The sequence below is a fragment of the Pinus tabuliformis genome, chromosome 9 (assembly GCF_031772625.1).
Source record: "Pinus tabuliformis cultivar Carrire ecotype Pingquan chromosome 9, CPIR1, whole genome shotgun sequence".
NCBI classification, from domain to species: domain Eukaryota; kingdom Viridiplantae; phylum Streptophyta; class Pinopsida; order Pinales; family Pinaceae; genus Pinus; species Pinus tabuliformis.
In genome coordinates, this window is record NC_142307.1 from 705686554 (window position 1) to 705704063 (window position 17510).

The 17510-nt window shown below is 35.4% G+C and overlaps 2 protein-coding genes across 2 annotated transcripts; both read left to right on the forward strand.

Annotated features, from left to right (window-relative positions):
• The first annotated feature begins 8773 nt into the window (after nucleotides 1–8773).
• On the forward strand, nucleotides 8774–9166 carry LOC149150632 (UDP-glucose 6-dehydrogenase 5-like). Its single transcript, XM_089442882.1, has one exon. It carries the CDS (start codon nucleotides 8774–8776, stop codon nucleotides 9164–9166), a length of 393 nt encoding a protein of 130 aa, XP_089299008.1.
• LOC149150633 (cysteine protease RD19A-like) lies at nucleotides 8918–10406 on the forward strand. Its single transcript, XM_089440337.1, has 2 exons — nucleotides 8918–9929; nucleotides 10151–10406. Exons 1-2 carry the CDS (start codon nucleotides 9740–9742, stop codon nucleotides 10216–10218), a joined length of 258 nt encoding a protein of 85 aa, XP_089296463.1. The 5' UTR covers nucleotides 8918–9739; the 3' UTR covers nucleotides 10219–10406.
• The last annotated feature ends 7104 nt before the right edge of the window (nucleotides 10407–17510 follow it).

A 17510-nucleotide genomic window follows, 5' to 3' on the forward strand; every position in this document is an offset into this window, starting at 1 on the left:
AGAAAATATTATTGATGCCCTAGTGGTAGATTCAGGGGCCTCATTCCATGCCACACCTAATAGGAAACATTTTCATGATTATGTTCAAGGAGATTTTGGACAAGTTCGTTTGGGTGATGATAAACCTTGTAAAATCATTGGAATGGGTAAAGTTTTCATAAAACAACAGAATGGAAACCAATGGCTATTGAAGGAGGTAAGACATGTTCTAGATATGAAGAAAAATCTAATTTCAACAGGGAAGTTGGGAGGTGAAGGTTGTGTAACTACTTTTACAGATAAAACCTGGAAGGTCACTAAAGGAGCCCTGGTAATATCAAAAGGAGAAAAGGTTGGTACATTGTATTTATGCAATGGTATTTCTAATTTTGTTAATTCTTTAACCTCTATAGGAGAAGATACAACATTGTGGCATCATAGGCTCAGGAACATGAGTGAGAAGGGGATGAAGATTCTTCACTCAAGAAATTTTTTGCCAGGTTTGAAGCATGTTGATTTGGAATTCTGTGAGAATTGTGTTTATGGAAAACAAAAGAGAGTCAGATTTTTTAGAGTTGGGAAAGAAAAGAAGAACAAAAAATTAGAACTTGTGCATATAAATGTATGGGGACATACTCAGGTATCATCTCTTGGTGGCTCTCACTATTATGTTACTTTTATTGATGATGCAACCAAAAAAACCTAGATTTATTGTATTTGAAATAAATATTATGTATTTGATACTTTCAAGAAATGGAAATCTTTGGTTGAGAATGAGACAGGAAAAAGGTTGAAGTGTCTAAGATCAGACGATGGAGGATAATATCACATCAAATAGCTTGATAAGTACTGTTTAGAGCATGGAATTTGTAGAGAGAAGATAGTTCCAAGAGCACCACAAGAAAATGGTGTGTCAGAAAGGATGAACAAGAAAATCATGGAGTGTGCAAGGTGCATGAGGTTGAATGCAAGATTGCCTTTACAATTTTGGGCACATGTTGTAAATATTGTTGTTTATATAATAAGCAAAGCGCCTTCAAGTTCCTTGGATGGTGGTATTCCAGAGGAGGCATGGAAAGGAAAAAAGATAAACTACTCATTTTTAAATACTTTTGGTTGTGAAGCCTTTGTCCACATTAATAAAGAAAATAGAGCAAAGCTTGAGGAAATATAAAAGGAATGTACTGTTATTGGATATGGTGTTAATGATTTTGGTTATCACTTTTATGATTATGAAAAACACAAAATCATTAGGAGTAGAGATGTCATATTCAATGAAAATGTTTTGTATAAGGATCAGATGCAGGAAAAGAATCAGGAAAAAGAAAACAGAGAATATACAGTGCTTGATGAGATCACAGAAAAAGTAAAGGTGCCTGAAAATCATACTGACCAATAGCCAAAACAACAAAAACAACCACAACAACAACAGGCACCTCAAACACCTAAAAGTGGTGTTATAATATCTACCAAGATAAGTAGACCCCTTTATTATACTATGTTTTATTGACTGATTTTGGTGAACCAAATTTTTTTGAAGAAGCCTTGCAGGTAGAAACTAGGAAGAAGTGGGAGCTAGACATGAAAGAAGAAATGGACCCCTTGGTACATAACCAAACTTGGGACTTCGTCAGGTTTCCTCCAGGTAAAACAACATTGCAGAATAAATGGGTTTACAGGTTGAAGGAAGAAGATGGATATAGAAAAAGGTATAAAGCTAGACTTGTGGTGAAGGGGCTTGCACAAAAAAAAGGTATAGACTTTGATGAAAAAATTTCTCCTGTTGTTAAAATGACTTCAATCAGATCTATTTTAAGTCTAGTAGCCACTGAAGATTTGCATCTTGAGTAGTTAGATGTAAAGACGACCTTTCTCCATGGGGATTTGGAGGAAGAGATCTATATGTAGCAACCACAAGGATATGAGGTCAAAGGGAAGGAGAAACTAGTATACAGGTTGAAGAAGAGTTTGTATGACTTAAAATAGGTTCCAAGGAAGTGGTATCTAAAATTTGATAGGTTTATGTCTGAACAAGGTTATACTAGATATCACTTTGATCATTGTGTGTATTTCAAAAGGAAAAAGGATGGAATCTATATTATATTATTATTGTATGTAGATGACGTGCTTGTTGCAGGGTCTAACATGCAGGAAATAAATTTGCTCAAAGGAAAATTGGCAAATTCATTTGCAATGAAGGAATTGGGTGCTGCAAAAAAAATCCTTGGTATGAAAATAACTAGAGATAGGAAAAATCACAAATTAACATTGTCTCAGAGTGAGTACATACAAAAGGTGTTGGAAATATTTAATATGCATAATGCAAACCAGTTGCTACACCATTGGCTAGCCATTTTCAATTATATGTCTAAAGTTCCATATGCATCAGTAGTTGGAAGCTTAAGGTATGCAATGGTCTTCACAAGGCCTGATATTGCACATGCAATGGGAGTTGTAAGCATGTACATGAACAATCCAGGAAAAGAAAATTGGATGGCAGTGAAGTGGATTCTCAGGTATTTGAGAGGTACCACATATCAAGCATTATGTTTTGGTGGTTCAAACATTGCTTTACAGGGATATGTTGATGCACATATCGTAGGTGACAAAGATAATAGGAGGAGAACCACAGGGTATGTGTTTATTGTAGGTGGAACAACTGTCAGTTGGATTTCAAAATGATAGAGTGTTGTTGCATTCTCAACGATAGAAGTAGAGTATGTTGCTACTACAGAGGCTAGTAAAGAAATGATTTGGTTACAAAGGTTTCTGGATGAATTAGGTAAGAAGCAGGAGTTGGGCAAGTTATATTGTGTCACCAATCATTTATGAGTGTGTGATAATGTTTAAGCCATGTTACAGTTTCACCTCTACATCATTGATCCCACACTTAGTCAAATTCTGAAGAGTTATTCGCCCAACCAACCCTTCTTCACTTTGCCTCCCTGGACTGCATATTGCATAGTTGCAAGCCTCAATCAACATCCCCTTCCCCTTGGAACTGCGCATTACTTAGTAACTGCATCCAAGGATTGTACATTGTGCATTCATAGTGCCTGGTTGTTGCCTCCTATCCCTCATAATTGAGCAATATTGCCTCTTAGTCGGCATCCCACTACACACTATGTAGTTTACATTAGTAGTCATCCTTGTTGTCTCTCTGAACTGTGAAACCACATAATCCTATGGCCCAGTCTCTCTCTTGAAATGGCACTATACAGTCACAGTGGGAAAGCCTACCTCATTATATCACTGTATCCCTCAACTATGTAGTCTTGTCTCTCATCCCTTTAGCCATTATTCATTGCACAGTCACAGTCATCAGATCCTCATCCCTACCTCCTAGAATTGTGCACTGCACAATCCCTAAGCCTTCTCCTTAGTCCTATACTCAATCCTGAATTCGATCAGTGAATTTCATGAAGAAGGTTATACTAGGGGATTTCTAGATTTATGTCATCTTGTCATGAGTGAATTTCATCTGCAGGTACTGTATATTGACATGACGAGATGGTGTTTAAGGAGGATTCCAAAGAGATAATGCAATAAGATACTTATGAAGTTGCAAAGACAAGGATGATCATCAAGCAAGAAGATGAAGGGACACTAGGTTGGTCAGAAGGTGGAAGATCAAGATCACATGGAAGACTCCATATCATCAAGCCTTTTGGAGGAGGAAGATGAAGAACATGCAAGACTTATCAAGAAGACACAAAGGCAGTAGTGAGAAGAGAAGCCTAACAATGACACATCATCATAAATTTCCATGTCATCAGTACCAAGTCATGGCTTGTCCAAGTGTCATCTCAAGACCCTTATGAGTAATCATGTTCCCACATCATTTGTGGATGTAATTATGTAATTTTCAAGAAAATGGGAAATGTAAAGTGTGTGGAATTCCAAAGGTCACTCTGAAAATTTGAAATTTCATGTAGAAGTCAAAGGGTCTCGCGACAATTTGAAAAGTCAAAAGGAATCTCAAGAGTCAAGATCATGAGCCATAAGCGAGGTGGAGAGTCACCTCATTTATTATATATACACCCTCGTAGCTCAAGTGAAGGAATTTTCAACCTTGGCTTCTCAAGATAGGCATAGGAGAGAAGCATAGGCTTTTGAGGAGTAAGTAGTTGCTTAAAGTTCCACTATTGGAACACATGTTGTATCATTGTAATGGTGTATCTTGGAAATTTCACTCAATAATTTGAAGCTCTTGGAGTTGGCACACTTTTCATGCATTTGTTGTGAATGGTTGTGAGACTATTAGTTCATTGTTTACAGTATATGTTTATGTTAGTTCATACTAATGAAAATGAACTGTTTCATTGGCTTTAGTATGCTTCTTTGAATCATGTGTCTTATGTTTTCATGATCATGGGTTCTTTGTGAACTATTTCACAAGATTACTTATGATTCTTTCAGATATATATGCAGGGCTAACTTACTTAATTATCTTGAAAGGGCATTTTTTGTTTTGTGTCGTTCGTTGTAGCCAAGGAAAATATTTAACATAATGGAAAACAACCATAATTTCTGGTTGGGGCTCCTACTCCAAACCATGTGAGGTCTAATTGGGAATTCATACTAGGGAGACCCCTTACTGTTGGCAGCATCCAACACCATCAATAGTTTGTTATACAATATTTCTGAGTCACCACTATATTCCTAAAGGTTTGAAATGAATTTTTTCTTTCAATCATGTTCCTCGTAGCTCCACTCTCTATATGCTAAGAATATCCATCATCAGAGGCTTTTGGGTAACAACATACACATTCTCCTCAATGTTTTATTTTGTGTTACAAGATTGCTCCTTGGTTTTCCCACAGAACCTAGCATAGTGGCTCTACTCCCATAGTTCTAGCTTTTGACCCTTTTCTATGGTCCATTTTTTGTTGGTCCCCTTGTGCACCTGAATTCTTCTACATGGTTGCATTCCCTTTATGTCCGGTGGCATAGGCTCTCGAATAATATCCTTTGTTGGTTCTTTCATTCCTCAATCCCTCTTCCTAAAGAAGCAAGCCTTCAAAATAATTGAAAAATGTTGTCCTCGCACATCCTTGTATGCACAAATTTTTGATGAATTGGGTGATTCATGCATCATTGGAACTGGTAAGAAAATTGGCCAAGGTGTCCCGAGCATCCTTGGAATTTTTGGACGTATTAATATTTCTCTGTATGGTAAGGAGACAACAAGGTTTATGATTAGAAGGGCACTATCCACGTTTTCATGATATGGATTCTTTATATTATGTTGCTCACTATCAATAGGTTTCAGGACTTTAGGCAGTGATGTAACCCCATAATCTGTAGAGGGGTGAAATGTGTTGCTTGGGTCCACTTGATATAGTTTTTCCCACTTGAAGATATTTTGTTAAGGAATTCAACATAACATTGATGGAGGATGATCCAATTTGTGCAAACAGAAATTTCACAAGTTCAAATAATTGACATTGAATCACCAATTTGGAAAATTTTATGTTTTTTGATAGAAAAAAAGAAGAACAACACTTGATGCCAATTTAACTTGCTATAATACCATTTGTTAATATTTTATGCAGACATAACTCAGACTAGCACAAAAAAATATAATAGAATTTAAAGAATTAGAGGACATACATAACACCCTTATGTTAGGTATATATACCATAAAATAATGTTGCTTGTGTTCAACAATTCAAACTATCAAATGGGAAATGTAAACTCAAAACGAGAAATCTATCCAAAAAACCCCAAAAAAACATTAAAAAACAACCCGAAAACAAAAAAAATGTTGATGCTAGAATAACGTTTCTTTTTTTCAAGGTAAATTTTCAACATTTTTTAAAGATGGAAATAAAATCGAATAAAAACTACCTTTTTTGTACAAAAAACACTCTGAAAATAAAAAGTGTTGATGTTGGAATAATGTCTCTTTTTTCAAGGTAAATTTCCAACATTTTTTAGCAATGACATTAAGGATAAAATATCATGACTCTGAAAAACCTTAAAATTCCAAGGATTTTCGGGCATGACATTAAAGATGAAATATCACGTCTCAGAGAAACCTTAAATTTCCAACAATTTTCAACCATAGTGTTAAAGATAAAATACTTATAATTGTTTGCAACCATAACATTAAAGATAAAATATCATGACTTAGAAAACCTTAAAATTTCAACCATGAAATTAAAACCAAAGATCATGACTACGGAAAACCTTAAGTTTTCAATTTATTTCAACCATGGCATTTTGGAAAAAAATTATGATTAAAAAATACTTTAAAATGAACACCTGAATGAAATAGTCATTATACCAAGAGTAATTTCTTTTTTAAATGCTAAAAGTATAACAACTTTAAAATCTTAGTTTAAGACAACTTGACACATTGCAACAAATTTTGTAAAATTAACCATCAAATTGATACACAGCGTAAGCGAACTCAACCCATTGTAATGAAAACTTAAAGACAAACCATGAAATTAACACATTGTGGGGTGAAATCGATACATTATAACGAAAACTTTAAAATTAACTATCAAGTTGACACATAATGAGATCGGGTTGCCAGTCGAAGATCGATATGAACCTTGCAGGAATATATATATATAACAAAATAAAAATTAAAATATTGAAAAAAACACACACAAAGAGTTTAAAAAACATGACCCAAAAAATAAAATTAAACATTGAGAAAAATAAAACTAAAACAACAAAAAAACATAAAAAGCTAAAAAATAAAATAATAAGTAAATAATTAAAATTAAAAAAAAAATTAAAAATATGACCCAAGAAAACAAATACAAAAAAATATATAGAAAAGGACAAAAAAATAAAATCAAACATAAATGTGTAAAAAAAAATACAAGAAAATATTTCCAAAAAAACAAATAAAAAAAACATTAAAACATTAAAAAAAATACAAACATATTAAAAAAATAAAAATATGAAAAACATTAAAATGAAAACAAATTAAAAAAAAAAAAGTCATGGCCCCACAGGCCCTAGTCGGGACAGTCTGATTCCGAGAATTGGATTGCCACACCAAAGGTCCGCTGGGTCGTAGGGGTGGGAAAGTCAGGGGTTGCACGCAACTCCTTTGCCACCCACCCCCACGACCCAACAAGCCCTAGGCATGACAGTTCGATTCCCAAATTCAATTACCATGTTGAGGGCTTGTGGGGTTGCGGGGGTGCGTGGGGCAAGGCCATCGGTCAAGCCTCGCCCAGGGCCCATGGGGTAAGGCCATCGACCAAACATCGCTCAGGCCCATGGGGTCACGAGCCTGGGTGGGGGGAGTTGCGTGCAACTCCCTACTCCCTCCCCGCCCAGGCCCATGCTCCCACGGGCCCTCGGTGGGGCAAGGTCATCGACCAAGCACTGCTCAAGCCCCACGAGGTCATAGGCCTGGCCAAGGGGAGCTACACCTAGCTCCCTTCACATACGCTCATCGTCCCACGGGCCCTAGGTGGGGCAAGATCGATTCTCGGAATCGACATTGCATTGCCTAGGGCCCATGGGGCTGCGATTTTTTTTATTATTTATTTATTTTCTTTTTTTAAATGTGTTTTTTAATCTTATTTTAATTATTTTTTATTGATTTTTATGCGTTTTTTAATGTTTATTTTTCAATTTAACTTTTTTTAATTAAAAAATATATATTTTAGTGTTTCTTTTTTTTTAACATTTTTAATGTTTTTAATTTTCAATGTTTTTTTATTTATTTAATTGTATATATTTCTTTTTTAAATTGTATGTTTTATGTTTTGTAACAATTTTTCTGGGTTATTTTTACTTAAAATTTTATGTGAATATTTTTTTGGAAGTTCAAATGTCATCATCTTTGGATATAAAATTCATAAAAAATCATAAAATTTGTTATTTTTCAAACATTTTTACGCCGTAAGGCGTTCCCCTCTGAAATCAACTTCCCAAAATGTCTTTGTGTCCTAATCGTAGTCGTTAGATCTAATGTTAGACGATTGGAGAAAAATCAACCGTTGATTAAGAGGTTAAAATTTTTTAGGGTTTACAAATCAGCAAAGGACGCGGGTGTTGAGGGGGGCGGCTGCGGACCTGCAGAGGCGGACCTGCAGAGAAGGGAGAAGGGTTTCCACACGTCTCTTTCTTCGCTGCATGAGGGCCGTGTAGGCAGTGAGTAGGCCGTTTTTTCTTGCCTCTATGTTTCAGGTGCCTGGAGGAAGTAATGGAGTCTTTTATAAAGCTTTTTCATGTGGCTTGTAATCCTCACAGAGATTCTGGTCACCGATTTGGGGGTTCCCACCTGCTACAGAGGAGAAGGCGCTCCTCCAAAGCTACGCTACGACAGAAGCCGGGTAAGCATCCTGCTGGTTGGAAAAGATTACAGACAGTTTGGTTTCCTTCTGTAGTTGTCTAGTTATATCTGTATTGGACGCTGACCGAATTAATGTAATTTCTGGTTTCTAGTTATATCTGTATCGGACGCTGACCGAATTAATGTAATTTCTGGTTTCTGGATTCGAATCTCAAACCATTCTAGCAATGTTTGTTATCCGCTTGTGATTGCTTGTGATTGCTGCACATCCATCAGAACGTAATCAGTTTGCCATTGGGTTGACTGGGCGTTGTCTCAACCCCAGGATTGTCGTTTGTTTGAAAGTTCTCCTTTGTTAAATAAGAGCGCTCCCAATAGATGGTGCGCTTCTATCTTGAGCTCTCGTCGGCCGACCGATACAGGTCTCTTTGGATATCTTTGGATCTTTGAGACCGATCAAGGTTTCTTTGCTAGATTCCCTTTTCATTTTCACTTATCTGCTCAATTTCACTTCAGCAGGTAAATATGGTGAAGATCTGTTGTCTTGGAGTTGGATATGTTGGTGGGCCAACAATGGCCATCATTGCACTTAAATGTCCTGCCATTGAAGTCGTTGTCGTGGATATTTCATCTGCTAGGATTGCCGCATGGAATAGTGACCAGCTGCCAATCTATGAGCCTAGTCTTGATGAAGTCGTAAAAGGTTGGAGAGGGAAAAACTTGTTTTTCAACTCTGATGTGGAGAAGCATGTTTTGGAAGCTGACATTATATTTGTGTCTGTGAACACACACACTAAAACCCGGGGTCTTGGGGCTGGGAAGGCTGCATATCTAACATATTGGGAAAGCGCAGCTCGAATGATTGAGGATGTTTCAAAATCTGACAAGAGCACTCCCAATAGATCTTGGGATTATTAATAATTATGTCCTCAGGTATTTCCCTCTGGGATGAATTCCCTCTATGCCATATGTATTATTTTGCGTTGTTGATCTGATGTATTAGACGATTAAAAACATTTCTGCCATCAGATTAAAAACATTTCTGCCATAGGATCATATCATCGTTGTAGTAAGTGGGAAACCCAAACGCTCTGCTGGAAGTTAGGATGAGTTTGTTACAGTAATGACCCATGTTACCACACCATTTTTCCTACCGCACAGAATTGCCTCAAATAAAGGTAGTTACCTTAGCTTTCCCCATCCTCCTATCTCCTTGGTAAATTCGCATTCTGTACTTTCATTCGAGTTCGACGCTCTGGTACTAACCCTAATGGAATTGGGGATTTTCCTTTTTTCTTTCCTACCATCCTTGGTACAAGTGACTCTGATATACCAAGGCCTCCACGAATTAGTCGATTTCAGGTTCTTGCTGTTGAATCTCATTTGAACTCTTGAAATCTGGTTTTCTTGTAACTTATAATCAATGGCCATGCCAAGAGTTTCTCGCTACAAGTTCGTGATGACTGTGACTCAGGATGCAACGAAGGCCTAATGACAACTGCGTACCAGTATGCTCTCAAAGTTGGTGGATTGCAAAGGGAGGAAGATTATCCATACACAGGAATTGAGGGGTCTTGTAAGTTTGACAGGACAAAAGTTGCAGCTATGGTTGCCAACTTCAGCACAGTGTTAGATGAAGACCAAATTGCAGCCAATCTTGTGAAGAACTTGCCTTTAGCTAGTAAGATCCTGTAACATTTTGACATATTATTTCATTAATGATTACAATCCTCTAATATTTTATGCCCTTAATGATTGTGAATCGTGATCAATGAATGTTGTTTGTTACACTGGGTATCAATGTTGATTTTATGCAAACATATGTGGTTGGAGTCTCTTTCCCTTAAATTTGCATTAAACAAAATTTGAATCCCAAAGTATTGCTTGTGGGATATGGTGCAGCAGGGTATGCCCCTGGCAGGTTCAAGGACAAGCCATTCTGGATCATCAAGAATTCATGGGTGACTTGATTGGCGTGAAGATGGTTACTACAAATTGTGCATAGGACACAACATTTGTGGAATAAACACCATGGTTTCCACTGTTGCAGTAGCCATTATTCCAACTGATGACCACTGACCATCTCGTTTCTGGTTGAATCTTTCAGTTAAGGATTCTCTTATTGATCAAAACTGGCCCTTTTCGGGTTTTAAAGGGCTTGCCTCTTGGTTATGAATTTTTGGCCTTGTGCAGTCCAGCTATTGTATTCAATTAAATTATAGTGCAGGGTTAAAAATAAAATTTCAACACAAAACTATTCTCCGTGTGGTTTTAGCTAATAAGATTACAATGACCAATCGCCTATATCATGGAAAAAAAAATTCTCTTTTCTTTTAAATTCCTACAAAGTTACCTTATTTATTATATATAAGTGTGATTTTGGTATTATGTTTTCCCTCTAATATACTAGATAAGGATATACCTTGATTTACTAATGCCAATGGAAATTTGAGAGTCGCCTACAATTCCTTTGTAGTTACATGAACACTTTTAGAAATTCAAGTATATAATTGAATATTATGTTTCCTCTCAAGAGAATATATGTAGCCTACCTGTAGGGATTTGCCTCACTGCGTCATAGAAATGAAAATATTCATAAAATGTACACTTTTATGCAGGATAAAAATATTTTCTAGCTTTCATTAAAGGCTAGAATGATCAAATTCATTTCTCTAATATCATCTGGACAATGACTAGTTATTCTCATGGTTCGTATGAGAAAGACAAAATAATTCCTAGGCTTCTCCTTTTCTAAACAAAACCATACATTGAAATAAGAGTTTACTAATTGTTATTTTTCATAAGGATGTTTCCCCAAAAAACTTTTTCTAAATTCTCTATTTTCTATATATTAAATAATTAATTGTCCTCTGCCTCATTTTCTTTGGAGAGGAAAATTTCAATTGACAATTTGAGTATTCCTCTAATGAAGTTACTAGGCAGAATTTGTTGTTTTATAGGCATAATTTGTTGTTTTGTCTGGTCATTTTTCAAAGAACTATCATTGGATAGGAGGTATGAAAATAAATTGGGTGTCATTGGTGGTTATCATTTTCTGTTTACACCACACAGGCAGTCTAAACCATAAATCTTTCACACACACTTGCCTACAGTTCCTTTATGAAATATTTTTGTAACTCGTTATATTTTCCGCATTCGATTGTGTAATATAGTTACTTGAATTCTGTGCAAAATTATGAGTAAAGGGAAAAACATATGCCTCACTAGGCTCAGTTATATCTGTATTTACAACAGTTTTACCTCTTCGTTCCAGAACATTAGTAGGTAAAAAAAAAGTCTTTATTGTTACATGAACACTTTTAGAAATTCAAGTATATAATTGAAAATCCGAAGAGAAGATATGTAGCCTACCTGTAGGGGTTTTCCTCAGTGCATCATAGAAATGAAAATATTTAGAAAATGTGCAGTTTTATGCAGGATAAAAGTATTTTCTAGCTTTCATTAAAGGTTAGAATGATCAAATTCATTTGTCTGGCTTCATCCGAACAATGACTCATTATTCTCATTGTTCATATGAGAAAGACAAAGTAATAGACCATTCATTTTCTGCTGGGGGATTGCCTTAGGAGAAATTTTCCCAAGATTCTCCTTTTCTTAACAAGATCATACATTGAAATTAGAGTTTGCTAATTGTCATTTTTTATAAAGATGTTTCCCCAAAGAAAATTTTCTAAATTCTCCATTTTCCAGATACAAATTGAATTATGTGATAATATACAAACTTGTGATCAAAATAATTTTTAGGTTGTACAAGAGAAGCATCTAGAGAAACTTCTTGATGAGAAGCACCAAGACGAAACTTGTTGATCCTCAATCAAGAGAAATTATCCTAGATTACTCCCTAAGAAGACAACTAATATCTCAGACAACATGTTACAATGATTTTTCTTTTAACTGAATCAAAACTCTCTAGATAGAGGCACATGTATCACTTCCCTCCATGCTTAACATTATACACCACATTTTACTGGAAAAATTATATAGACAAAAATCTAGAAGCTTCAAGTTTTTACTGCAATAGCCCTAAACCCATATAATTGGAACAATCTTCTTTCTTGAGACTGTTAGCTTCTTATTATTGTGATTTTCTTTGCTATTTGCTGGATGTGATTCATTTCTTTTACCTGCAAGTAAACCCACACTAATTCTAGTGTGTGAAGAGTTACACAAATGTCGGCAGAACATATTATTGATGTATTTCTCATCCATGCTTTGCATTTCATCCCTTGTTTCAACCCATCAATCAGATTCAATGGAATTTAGGGTTGATTATCCAACATTATAACCTTTCTAGCTGTGTTCAGTAGAGAAATTCGTTTTTATTGGAGATAGGTAACTTGTCTCAAAGCCATAGGTGAATCCACACTAGTTTACTATACGAGGCAGGGAACAAAAGGGCAAATAATAGTACAACATATCATAACAAATTTCTCACCCATGCTCCCTCTTTATTTGAAAATTGATAATAGATTCCATGCTTTTGAGCCAGCATCATAACTCTGCTAGCTGCTTCTCTTTCCCCACCATTTCTTCTTTTCCCTCTCTGCAGCAGAATCTGCACTCCCCTACCTCTGCAGAATTATCTTCTCTTTCCCCACCATTTCTTCTTTTCCCTTTCTGCAGCAGAATCTGCACTCCCCTACCTCTGCAGAATTATCTTAATGCGATGCAATCGATCTTTGAATTATCTTTTTCCATATATCAAATATCTATTTCAACTTCTCAAGTTCTACGTTAGGATCAAGATTTGTCGGACCCTTCCCTCACACCCCCTCCAAAAAAATTGCATAATCATTGAAAACTTGTGTCTTATCTTTAAACTTATTTACCATCTTACCAATAGCAACATGTTCTACATCAAGTTTCGAACTAAGAAAAAACTTTGAATCTTGAAAATGACTCTTGGGTGCATGATGAGGATCAGGAGTCTTTGTTTTAACTGAAGTAACTTCATCCCAGTCAAAGCCATCATCATGTGGTGGAATATGTCTTCTAAAATGTTCTTGAGACATGCGAGGGTAAATATCTAAATCACCATATTCTTCCTTTTCCTGTTGGATAACCATTCTATCAACTGCCAAGCTTTTTTCACTAAAGCAAGGCTTTGCTGTAATGAAGTCATATTATTCTGCCACAGTTTCTCAATGGAGGCTAGTTTGACATCATACGTTGACCACTGAGTTTCGTATTGATGTATGTTTTGGCATAAGATAGCGTTTTCATGTTCATTTTCTTTCAAAAGTGTCTCTGCAGCCAGGACATGACTCTCAAGATCTGAAATGAAATAAGGTTGACCCTTGAATATCTTCTTGTCTTCCAAGTCATTCTCAGAAGACTGCTATAAGAAAGCATATGTAAAAACAAATAAGCAAAGATCAAAACCATGAGTTTCCTATTAAATTGTATACCTTACTCGGAGCTTGAAATCCAGATATATCGCAATTTTGTAGTAACCAGAAAATCCAGCTCGTACCTTTACTTCTAAGGCCTGTAAATTTGGACTTACTTTTGGTAGATGTGGTACCCTTTCCATTCCTTTAACTTTGGCATCGATTTTTTTCATTCTTACGTAAATAGCCAAAGTATCTCACTTCACATAGATTTACTACAAAGATTATTTCTGGTAACAGTTGTATGATCATGATGTTCCTTCTAGAAAGCCAAGAAGTGTGTTTCTTTTGTTTTATCTACTGATATATATGAAAAATATGAATGCAATCATACCCTCAGGGAGAGTGAATGCAAATTGGCTTCTACAATGAAGCAGGATAGGACTTCTACAGTAAAGCAAAACAAGAGTACCAAGTTATGGAAGAGGTGTGTCCGATGGAAAAACCAGACTCTACATCAGTGATTCAGTGGTAGAGGGATGAATTTTTCAGCCAACATTAACTCTTATTCGATTGTTGAGCCAATGGTTAGACGGTTGGTGACATGATTTGGCCTGCATCAAACATGGCGGTTACATGGAATGCAATTTACTTCAAGTTCCTTTTGGTGGCACTAAACAGAAGTGGGATGTAGACACTTTTTCTGGCTTGTTTGGCCCAGATAAACTGGTTTTCTTATGGGACGAGAAACTATCTTTAATATCACCATTAAAGAAGGATATTAGAGTAAATACATTATAATAGTCATATTTAATACTTAGGAGCTTTAAAGTGGGAGAACTTTATATTATAAAATTATTTTATGTTGATATAATAAAATGAAGACAAGATAGGTGTTGGAACTCAAGGGCTATGAATTGGGAGTTACGTAACGTCCACATAATGTATATCTTCCACATCTATGTATCATGACACTAAGTTGAAATAATATCTTCAAGGATCTTGGCTATCTTATTTATTTTTCCTATCGTGTTCTTTAATACTGAACTTGTAAAAATATTACAGAAGCACCACCCACTTTGGAGTTTGTGATTTCGAGTTTTGATCTATTTTCTATACAAAATTTAGATGTGGATCATTTTAACTATTTGAAAATTTGATGTTCAATGTTAAGTGTTATATATTATGAGAATTGAAGTTATTTATTATTTACATAAAGCTAGGTCTATGGTCTACAACATAATATGATGGATTTGTCATGTAGTGGTAATCCTTTGCCTTCATTATTTTTAACATGAATTATTGCCCAGTTGTGTAGAGTTTCACCAAGTCTCCAAGTGCTCATTCTTAGATAGATGGGTTTATTGACTCATTGTCAAGTCCAAGTCATGTGAATTTGGCTCTAAACATAGATACTATTACTTATGGAAATGTAAACTCTACATGATCTAAATGGACTACAATTTTGTTGGAACTAATGTTCCAAGCAGGGAAGTGTGCTAGAATAGGATTTAGAAATATGGAAGGATCCTGAATGCTTGTCTTTTTGCAGCTATGAATATTTGTCAAAAAGAGAAATTCCATCAAGAAATATCTTTCACTTCATTCTTTTTTCAATAAGTATAATAAAATTAGCATGAGGAATAATTCAAATTTTATATATGAAAATACCTTTTCCAATCTCAAAATGCCATCATCCTTTTCTTTAAAAAATTGCAGAGGAAATCGAGTCTGAAATGTTGCTCTGGGTGAGTCCCTTGTCTGATATATTGCACTGAAACAGTTTGTCAAGTGATCCCACAACATTTTAAGTTTTGACCTTAGCAATCCCAAAGTCACCCTTCAAATTTTATCAAGCATCCTCGCCTTCAAAATCAATTTGTTTATGAAAATTAAGTTGGGTGTCTTCCCTGTCAAATTTATCATTCTGATTATCCACCAAAATAGCTTTGTTCTTACTCTCACCTTGACCTTGTACTAGAAAGAGATGATCTGCATTGGGCCTATCCAATATCATACCATTTATCCTCTCATAATCTTCCCGAACCTCAGTTCTAATTGCTGAACTCAAGTCTCTGTCAATTTCATTAGTAACAAGAGTTTGAAAAATGTTTGCTTTATCATAGCCAAGGATGGCCCTTCAACTCTCTGATAAACGTTTCCACTCTTCATTGTTTAGCAGCGAAAAAACATAGGGAACCCCCTAACTCACATGAAGAGATCTTTGTCGTGCATATATTGTATATTAAATAATTAATTGTCCTCTATCTCATTTTCTTTGGATAGGAATTTTTAATTAAAAATTGAGTATTCCTCTAACGAAGTTATTAAGCATAATTTGTTTTATCTAGTCATTTTCAAAGAACTGTCATTGGATAGGAGGTATGAAAATAACTTGGGTGTACTTGGTGGTTATCATTTTCTGTTTACACCGCACAGGCAGCCTAAACCATGAATCTTGCACACACAGATGAAATGTCTCTCATAATGAATACTAAACCTCTTGCTTTCTTGTATTGGGAAAATAACTACAACTTTTTTCACTAGTAAATTTTTATTGTTGTATAAAGACATAATTGCCATATCGGCAATAAATGAAAAGTCCCATAAATGCTAATGCCGATGAGAGATGAAAAATGAATTTTTAAATGAGTAACTGAGGGGGGGTATATATATTACTTTACCGGATAGTCTCTGACATGACCTACAACTGTATAATACTTCCATCTTTTGGCCATACTAATGTGGATTTATAATAGATTTCCTAGATTGTGGATCTAAAATTCTAAAGTTAGTGTGTCATGTATTTTGATTGTTGTTTTATAACTTGCCAAACCAGAACTAGAATCGACTGGTGGGGATGGGTTTGATCCTAATAGGGGATGGACCAACCCTTGAACAATCAATCCCTATCACAGTTAGAAGACCTCTCTATTCAGATTGGTGTTTTTCCAGTCTCAAGGGGGTGTCCCTAATGGTTGTATGCTACCACCTAATTGACAAATCTGCATGTATTCCAAGATGATGAGCACACGAAAGACTCCCTCTTGACCTGTTTGTAAATAGTCGAGTGAGGGTGAGTGAAAATAATAATTTTTAGTCTTTGGGACTAGATTTTAGAGATGTGTAATACTGAAAATAAATGGATATGCACAAAAGAATGTGCATCTTAAAGTGAAAGAGATTCAACATAAATGCACAGGTAACCACGATACACCATGAGAGAAATTAAATTAGACATAGGATAATCTAAATGCATGGATTAAAATAAAATATTAATCATGTATGAGAGCATGGATTAAAATAAACTAAATGCTTCCATATATATCAGATCTTACACAGGATAATCTGTCGATACTTAATTTTAGCATTTCTTTAATCTGAACCCAAATCAATCCTCACTTGAGATGACACTGAAAAAGGTCTCGTGGATATACAAGTAGGATATGAATTGAAAACACTCTTCCTCTCTCTATAAATATATTTAATTTTTCACCCAATGCCCTATTATGCACATGGTCATACAGACATAGTTATCAATCACCTACATATTCAGTAAGGCTTTAGAATGCACCCCACTTTTATATACATGTGTGCACACTATAATTGCAAATAAATTTTCCTTTATTCAATCTTTAGGCACCATAATAGGCTTTGCCAAAAAAGAAAATAAAAATTTAAAGAATAATTATTTGCATACTGGTATGGTAGGGTTATGATTACTTTATCCTTTTTCCAGTATTTCTATGATGCCATGATAATATAAGATAGATAATTTTCTCATTCTCTAATGAATGATCCTAGATATTAAGTCAGTGGCACTAAAAGAGTCGAGTCAATTTCATTCGTAGTGCGAATACAAAGGAATATCCTATAGCTACCCTGACAACAACATGAAAATATCTAATAAG